Below are 9,030 nucleotides of genomic sequence, written 5' to 3' on the forward strand. Positions count from 1 at the left end.
CCCTTCCAGGTGCTGCGGACGCTGCCTTCATCTCCTGCTCTTCAGCATCCTCATCCCTGCCTCCACACAATCCCTGTGGGATGAGGAGCGGGGGGCTCACAGCACAAGTTGGGCAGCTCCTTCTCCGCAGCTAAAAATTCAAGTTTAAGGGGAAACCAGGTTTTGCGGAGGGTTTCTGCCCAGGGAGAGCCCCCACCAGGCCCCGGGCGATGCACGGCCGGAGTATTTCTCAGCAAGGAGTAAAAAGAGAAATACCTTTTATTACAGATAAAAGCCTCTTATGGTTCTAGAGAGCAGAAGGCAGCCCCACTACGGGACAGGCACGCACAAAGCGCTTGGTGCCAGGAACACGGAGCTGCTGCAGAGTCCTCCTCTTCCTCCTCCTCCTCCTCCTCGGTCAGTAGCAGTGCGCGATGGTCTCCATGTTGAGGAAGCGAACGTGCATCTTGGTCTCGATGTCGATCCCCTGCCACATCTGCAAGGGGAAGGGGGTGAACGGGGCTGAGGGGGGGGCCCAAACACCCCCGCGCCAGCCCGGCGCCCCGCTCCTGGCGAGATGAGCGGCGGTGACACCCACCTTCAGGAAATCGTCAAAGGTGATGCCCTCGTACACCTGGTCCGGCCCCTGTGCGCAGCGAGAGAGAAAGCGTTACGGCTGCCGCGCGCCGATGGGGCAGGGGCCTCGGGGCACCGGGTGATGGGGGGGGGGTGGGTCCCCTGGGGCCGTGGGATGTGTCGCCCGTGGGTGCGCAGCACCGGCCCCGCACTGTGCCCCATGGCCAGCTCAAAACTGGTTCCCAGAACGACCACGTCTACAGGGAGCTGATTTTTAAACATCACTAAAGCCCCACGCGCTGAGGATGATGCTTATAGAGCGCTGCTTGCTTACCCTCCTTGGGCTCTTAGAATGGAAAATAAAACCAAAAAAAAAACCCCACAAAACCCTGACAGCTGCTGCCTGCAGAAAAATTCTTCTCCAGCCAAAGCAGCCTGGGGACAAAGGCGATGCCCCAGGCAGGACAGCCGCCTTCCAGCCCCGTTCTCAATACGGTCCGTGTGTCTCTGTGCAAGGAACCGGCTCCCACCATTTGTCCCACACAGATGCTGGCTGCCTCCATCATGGCCCCATCGGCGATGGACCGCGCCGACTCCTTCTCCAGGTGCGGATTCCCCGACAGCAGCTCCTCCACCACCTACGAGGCAGCCGGTCAAAGCCGGGGCCGGGAATTCGGCGGTGACGGGGCGGGCGGGAGGGACCATACGTTACATTTCTGTACTCCTGCAGCGTGATCTTCCCGTCGTGGTCCGAGTCGTACATGTGGAAGAGGACTGGGAGGGACGAGAGGAGTGCAGCAGGGTCAGAGCCCCATCCTCCATCCCCCCCCCCGCCAGCCCCAGGCTTTGGGCGAGCCTCACATTTGAGTTTCTCTTTCCGGAAGCGATCGAGCTGCTCCTCATCCATGTTCATCTCAATGGGTCTGAAGTAGGACATGATGGTCAGGAAGTCTTCGAAGTTTATCTCGTCTGCCAGCCCATCCGACTCCTGCCGCAAGTTCCTGCCGAGAGCGGAGCCGCTGGTGACGGGCAGCTGGGACGCCCTGGCTCCCGCCTGCCGCAGAGCCCAGCCCAGCAGAGCTTTAGGACGGGTTTTATCCCCTAAGACAGCTTAAATGTCTGTAATTTTCACCCTGGGTCCGTCCCAGCCTTTGGGGAGATCTTTGCCCAGCCACATCCCGCTTTCAGAAGATAAACCAGTGACCCCAAAGCCTCCCCGCGGCGCCGGGGGTGTTCTTACCGCTTGTCGAAAAAGGCGTGGACGATTTTCCCCCGAATGGGGTTGAATTCTAGATCGGGGATGCTGTCAAAATTCTCCTTGCTGCAAAGGAAACAGAGACAGCGTGAGCGAGCTGCGGAGGAGGGAGACGCTGCGACAGTCGCTGAAAAGCTGGGGCAGAAGCCCCAACCCCATTCTTTCAAAGTAATCATGGGAAAAAAAAAAAACAAACACATTTTTTGCATGGAAGCTCCTATTTTCCTCAGTTCAGAGTGAAAGCTGTGCTTGGTGCAGCTACGGAGAGCTTTTGTCCCCACTAACCGGGGTTTTTGGGAAGCTCTGGGACACAGCAACCCGGGGCCCTTTGCACGGCTCAGCCTGCAAACGGCTGCATGGTTTTCGGGGAGTTTTCCCAGGAATAAGGTCCCAACCGGCGTTCGACGAGGGGAGGGACGGGGCTTCTGCCACCCGCCCTCCCCTCGGCCTCCTCTGCCCCGCTGCACCTCGCTGCCGCCCCGTCTTGTGCCGGGATTGGGCTGGTCGCTTGCCGTCGACATTTTTATAACGAAAACGAGCCAAGGAGTAATCTCCGGGGGGAAGGAAGCAGAGGGCAGCTGGGCTCCCGGCCCGCGCTGGCTCCTCACGTGGCCGGTGAAGCCGGTCGGACGTGCCGGAGCGTTCCCGAGTTGTGGCTGTGGTGCACGATCGCCTGGCCAGACGCCGAGGAGGGGGAAAAGGGGAACTGCAAACCCCAGCCGTGCAGCTTCCCAGCCCCCAAAACGGATTTTAAAGCTGGGGGGAGATGGGATGGTTGGCAGGAGCACCCCTGCTCCCAGGCCACCGCCTCACCCCTCATTTCTCCTTCTATTATTTGCGATGTCACACGCAGAGCCGGCTCAGCGCGGCCGTGGGACGACCGGGAAGGACGCTCGTCCTCAGAGCCCAGGGCGTCTCGCCACGGCGCCCTTCGCTGGCCCGGGCAGCGGGAACGGGAGCGCCGTACCGGATTGTCAGCTGGTCCCGGCTCAGCTGCTTGAACCGCCGGTGTAAGTGCTCGATCTGTTCCGAGGTGACTGTGGAGGGAAAAAGAGAGAGAGGCGGGCTGCAGAAACTCCCCTGGCCCAGACGGCACGGCACAGCGCAATCCCACCGCCTCCAGTTTAAAACCCTCGAGAGCAGACCCTCCAAACCAGCGTGACCATTTAACCGGGGGTTTGTTGCACGTCTTGACCTGCCCTGGGCTGTCTCTCCTTGCAGCTGGGTGGTTCATGTGCTCACGGCCACAGCCACGCCGGGTGACAGAAAATAACACTAAAATAAAAGAAAAAAAACCAAACCCAAAACCCCCCCTGTGTCTTGCTGGGGCAGAGGAAAGGCTCAACATGGAGGAGACGCATCGGCATCCAGATACCAAAGCCAGGCTTCGAAACAGCTGCTGCTGGAGGGGACCAGGAAGCCCCGAACCATCGGGGTGGGTGCTGCGTCCCCAGGGATACGGCACTGCCCGCCGGAGCATCACCCCAGGGCAAGGGCTGGCAGTGGGGCGCCCGGCAGCCTTGCTTTGAGCCCCACGAGCACTGAGGTTACAGCATGAGCCTCAGCAGCATCTTTTCACCTCCTTCCTCCCACAGCACAGGTTATTTTAGGTTTGTTTTTTTTTTTTTTTCCCCAGCCAGTCTCTACAGGCTGTAACCAAGCCCCTGAAGACACGCAGAGCCTGGCTCTCTCCTGCAAACATTCCCAGTAGCCGTTCCCAGGGGCCAGGGAAGCGGCTTTCAGCGCCATTCGCAAGAGCCGGTGGCATCTGCCCGGGCACCAACTGGACCCGCACGCGCGCCGCGGCCCCGGCCGGAGCCAGGCTGTGTGGGTGTCAGCCTCCCTCGGTGGCGTGGGGAGAGAGAAAAGCGTGGTGAGGTGTAATTGAGGGGCTGCGAATGGTTAACTGCCGTGGCTGGAGACAACAGGGCAACGCTGAGCTCTCCCGCCGGCTCCCGCACGCTTCTCTGATGGTTAAATGATGTTTGCTTCACAGCCCTGAAATAGAACCGGTATTGATCAGCCAGGCTGAGCGTTTGCAGAGCTCCAGTAATGGACTGGAAAAACCCATCTGTGCGTGGTGCTGGGGCTCTGGGCCTGCCCCGGGTCTCCGCCGCCAGCCCTGTGCGGGATGAGGCCATTGAAGCCTCCTGGCCTGGCTTGGGGGGGGATCTCCTGCCCCCCGCCCCGAATCCACCAGCAGTGATGCCCGGCTGCACCGGTGCTCAGGCACTGCCGATTCACCCACACAATGGGATTTTTCTCCTCTAATCCCGCTCTGGCTGATGCTCTGCTGACATCCACACACACAGAAACTTTCCCTGGACTTCGCTTTCCAATTTTGGCCACGGAGAAGCGACCTTTCGCTCTCTCCCTTGACAACGCCACCGTCACCACGGGAGCAGCTGGGTCACCACCGAGCCTTCAGCATCTGGAACTTGGTTGCACACCAAAATCTTTGATCTCTCGGACAAAATGTCCCAGACATTGACATGAGGGGAAAATAAAAAAACCTGGGGGTCACTGGCTGGATGTCCACAGCTGCAAGGCAAAAAGGTGGGGGCGGGGGGTGGTGGGGGGGGGGGGGTGCGGCTCTTCTTGCCTCTTTCCCAAAACCCAGGTCTTCCTCGCCCCGTCCGAGCTGCAGCGCAGGGCATCGGTCCAGCGAAGGGCGGCAGCGCTCGGCTGCTCACCGGAAAGAAAAAAGCTGCAACCTGCGCAAAGGGCAGAGGCTTTCCCGCGGGAAGGGCTGGCTGAAGAGCAGCGCAGGCCACTCACCGCGCTGAGAGACGGCCTCAGCGCTCCGGTGCCGCAGGCCCGTGGCCAAGCACGGCAACCTACGCCGTGGGGGGGTGGGATTGTGTTTAAATGGCAGGGTTTGGTGTTTCCCAGCCTGCCTGGGGAAGGAGGTGCGCTGCAGGGGCTCAGGTGCAGGAAAAGATCGCATCGTCCCGGGAAGAGCCACTTTGGCACAAGGCAAGCGCTGCTGCCAGAGCTTCGGGATCAGGAACGCAGCAGCAGAGGTGGGACTCGGCCCCGAGCGGAGCGCTGTGGGCCCCTGTGGCTTTTTTGGGGTTTAAAGCACCGGGGGAGAAGGCAAAGGGCCACGCCGTGGGCACATCCTGGGGACGCGCAGGGAGCCCTGCCCTGTCACCCTTCGAGGGACCAAGGGCGACGGCGATGCCCTCCACGAGGCCGTACCGCAGTGGGAAGTCTAGAAAAAAAACCCAAACTCTTAATTCCTCAGTTTTTCCTAGCAGCACCGTGGGAGCCCTGTGGCCCCACGCACCCCGGTTGTGGCACGGGGTCAACGCACTCCCCCACCCCAAACTCTGGTTTCGATGAGATTTATTTATTTTTTTTTTTCCTGGGGTGTTGCCTTTGTAAACCCTGCTCCAGGGCACTGGGGCACGCAGCGGGTGCCTCCCACGGGCAGGGAAGGGCACTGGGAACGGTGGGCAGCCTGGCAGCACCGGTGTGGCTGGATCCCCAAACCCCAGATTCCACCCCCCCAAAAAAAAAAAAAAATTCCTCCTCCCACCCTGGGCTGCCACGCTCGCACCCCAGGGGCTGCCCCAGAGCTGGCCACGTCCTGGGGTGTCCTGGGGCCATGACATTTCCCGGGGGGGGGGAACACAACCACCCCGTCCCGCTTGGAGGCCACATCCCTGCGGGTCCCTGTCCCCCGCGTCGCGGGGCGTCACGCAGCGCGTCAGCTCCCGGAGCATCGCCGGGCGGCAGCGGAGCCGGTGGCTCCGGGCAAAACCGGCGACACGGGGACAATTTCTGACACGAAGGGCGTGGGTGGGCAAAAGGCGCGCACGTGGGCACGCTGGCAGCAGTGCGGGCTTGTGGGGGGGGAGGGCGTGCGTGGGTGCATCCCCCATCCCGTGACACGGCAGCACCCGTGGGTGCCATGCCCCTCCCCACCCAGCTCTTTCACCCCTCCATCCGCTGGTGATACGCCTGCATCCCCCCAAAAGACATGTCCTCCCCGCTCCCCCTCCCCACGGGTGACATGTCCCCTGCGCGGCCGGACACCCCGTGTCCCCCGTCCCCCCCCTCCCCGTGGGGTTTGCGCGGCCGGCGGTGGGGCAGGAGGCCCGGGGGGCGGTGGGGCGGGGGATACTCACAGCCGGTCCTGTCGGCCAGCGCCCGCATCTCCGCGGGCACCGAGTGCGCGGAGCCCATCCCGGGCCGCTGCGCCCCGCGCCGCCGCCGCCGCCGCTTATAAAGGGCGGGCGCGGAGGGGAGGGAGGCGGCGGCGGAGAGGCTCCCCCGGGTCCCTGAGCTCCCCGCCGGAGCGCCGTCCTTAGGTTCCAGAGTTAACAGGTTCCAGAGTTAACAGCCCCGCCAGCGGGCCGGCGTGGACGGGACACGCGCGGGTGCTGGTGGGGCTTGAAGCCCTTGGCCGTGCCCACTCGTGGCTCTGGGCCACTCCCCAGGAAAAGGGCAGGGTGAGCCCCCCACGCCCCTCGCCCCCTGCCCACCCTGGCTGGGCCTGCCCTGTAGCAGCAGGGACCCCAGCTCCTAGGCGAGCCCTGCGGCTTCCCCCACCCCAGGGCCACACGGGCACCCAGCAGGCTGGGAGCAAAAAAAGAAAGAGGAGGGGACAGAGGGGGTGACAGCAACACAGGATCTCCCCCCGCCCCCCCCCTCCCCAAAAAAAAAAAAAAAGAGAAACCCAGCTCTCCTGAGGGCAGGGGCCCCGGCTGGGACCCCAAGGGGTGCAGGGCTGCGGGGAGGGAGAGGCGGCAGCAGGTTTGGCAGGGCCACGCTGCAGAGGTGGGTGTTTCTGTCACCATCTCCTCTCCCTGCCAGACTGGGCTCCAGCACTGGCGGTGACACGTCAGCCTCCCACCAGCGCAGGGGAAGCGCAAAGCGCTTTCCGGAGCCAAGGCAGCGATTTTCTGAGACAGGCAGCTCAGACAGCACAGGGCAGTAGGTAGCGAGTCTGTGTGGTTTATTTATTTTTTTAAAGCCAAATATAAACAGGAAAGGAAACAAATAATTTCCAGCCTCCAGCTGTCCTAGATGCAATAAAATACCTGTTTAAAAAAAAAAAAAAAAAGGGGAGAGCTGTCCTCATCCTGCAACCTCAGCTGTCAGTGTCAGGGGCTGAGGGGTGCTCACCCCTCGGGCCTGGGGCGGCCAATTTTTTACTTAACACATCTTTTTGCCCAGCCCATGTATCTCCAGCTGGAAGGAGGAGGGCAGGAGAGAGGGTAACACATGCACCTCTCTCTTTGCCTACAGTGTCCCTATGTCCTCATGTGGGTGAAGAGCCACCAGCCAGGCAGGTAGGGCCCCCGGGGCTGTGACATCCCCTGGAGACACTCACAGCGAGCCAGGACAGCACCCGAGCGAGCTGGTGTGAATGGGAAGGGGGCCTGGAAGGGACCAGAAGGTCCCCAGGGGCTCTCTGCCAGCCTGAAGGACTCGTTTCCGCACCCTCCTGTGCTCAGGGGCAGAGCCCCACAGGATGCAGCTCAGGGTTGGCCGGGGCACAGGGTATGGCAGCTTCTGTTTTTCCCGTAAAGGTTGGCAACAAACTGCCAGGATGGGTCCAGAAGGGTGGAAGGGCTTCCCGAAAGGATGCCGCACCATTAGCTGTCCCGCCCCTGTGCCAGGGAACAGCCCTTGCTGGTGGAGGGCCGCGAGCGACTCTTCAGCCTCTCGCACAAGCGGCAGCACATCAAGCCATCGTCCTCCAAGGGAGAAGCGGCTGCTGCCCACGGCAGGAGGCACTGCTGAAAGCCCACAACTGCTGCGCAGCTCCCTGTGCTGTCTTCGTTACTATCCAGCCGGCGATTACTACTTGCCTCCTGCCCCCTCCCACCCTCCTCTTCCTCCTCCTCTGTATGTTCTTCCTTCACCCTCCAGTAAGCCATTTGAACGTGACAGCCCCCCGGCTCGTCTGTCCCCAGGACAGCCGGCTGACAGCCCAGGAAGAAGAGGCAGAAGATGGTGTTAGCTGCAGGAAACGCACCCCTCTGCACCCAGGGGACTCAGGACCAGAGGATTTTGGGACTGCACCAGAGCACCCAGGACAGGCTTTCTGCTCGGTGGGACGGCAGGTGAGTGACCTAAGAGAAGGGTGGCAAGTCCTCCTTCTCCAGAAAGCAAAGCGTCCCTCTCCCCAAGTGAGCTCCGCAGAGACACGACAGGACAAACCACGATGGATGTGCATACGTATCGTCTTTAACGCACATACATTCACACAGACCCGGACATTACTCACAGACACAAGGAACATTTGGGATCCACTGCTGCCTTTGTGAGGGAACGGTGACTGCAGGGATGCCTGGGCCACCAGGAGGGCAGGGCGGGACAGAAGAGCCGCCCGAGGCACAGGCAAACACCCAGTGACCCCCCTCCATCGACCCAAAGAGACGTTTCCCGGCTGCGCTGGACCTCAGATGCTCAGCCTGCAGGAACTGGTGTGCATCTCAGAGGCTGCTCAGGCAGGGACAGAGAGGCAGCCTTGTGGGTTGGTTTTTGTTTGCCCTGGCCCACTCTGGATGCTCGGGCTGAGGTCTCCTGCAGCTGCCAAGACTTATTTGGGAACTCCTCCTCCCTAAGATCAAAGAGTCAACCCCGAGCATACAACACAGCCTTCCCCCCAGGCAGCAGCGGGAAGACGGAACGAGGCGGCTGGCACACCTAATCCAAGAGGATAAAAAGGGGGAGCCTTTTCACACCATCTCCTTTGGTTTTGTCCAAAGCCCCAAAATCCGACTCTGAGCCTGCGCCGAGGTTGTGTGGCGCCTATTGAGACGCCTCCAGCCTCTCCCAAATTTGGCACGTAGACGGCTGTGTCGGCGCTCCTGGACGACACCAGCACCCACAGAACTGCGCAGTGACGCGGTCTGCACTGCAAAGCAGATGGGCAACAAAACGTTTGGCGAAGGGATGAGAGGTTTGAGTTACGGGGCTGGCCTCGTCGTCTTCTGTACATGTCACTCGCAGTAGGTCTGTCCCCTATTGCACAGCAATGCTCTCCTCTTGCACCCCATGCAAAAACGGAACTGGTGAAGAGTCTGTGGGTGAGGGAAGTGAGCGTGAACCATGTGAGAAGCGGCTTCCATGCTTCCCCCTTGTCCAGACTCTTTTCAGAGTGTAAACGTAGAGTGGCCCCAGAAAGATGGGTACAACGGGCTCTGCCGACTGCTCTGGGACTCGTTTTAAAGTACGCCGTACGTCTTCCAGTGGGTTAGACA

General features: G+C 61.3%; 1 protein-coding gene across 1 annotated transcript; it reads right to left on the minus strand.

The window, feature by feature from the left end:
• Positions 1-240: 240 nt before the first annotated feature.
• TESC (tescalcin) lies at positions 241-6,129 on the minus strand. Its single transcript, XM_086761511.1, has 8 exons — positions 5,944-6,129; positions 2,778-2,847; positions 1,796-1,876; positions 1,417-1,556; positions 1,268-1,329; positions 1,086-1,193; positions 578-625; positions 241-475 (listed from the first exon to the last, which is right to left on the minus strand). Exons 1-8 carry the CDS (start codon positions 5,999-6,001, stop codon positions 398-400), a joined length of 645 nt encoding a protein of 214 aa, XP_086617637.1. The 5' UTR covers positions 6,002-6,129; the 3' UTR covers positions 241-397.
• Between the last annotated feature and the right edge of the window lie 2,901 nt (positions 6,130-9,030).

The sequence above is a fragment of the Chlamydotis macqueenii genome, chromosome 17, assembly GCF_036417535.1.
Source record: "Chlamydotis macqueenii isolate bChlMac1 chromosome 17, bChlMac1.mat, whole genome shotgun sequence".
Lineage (NCBI taxonomy): Eukaryota > Metazoa > Chordata > Aves > Otidiformes > Otididae > Chlamydotis > Chlamydotis macqueenii.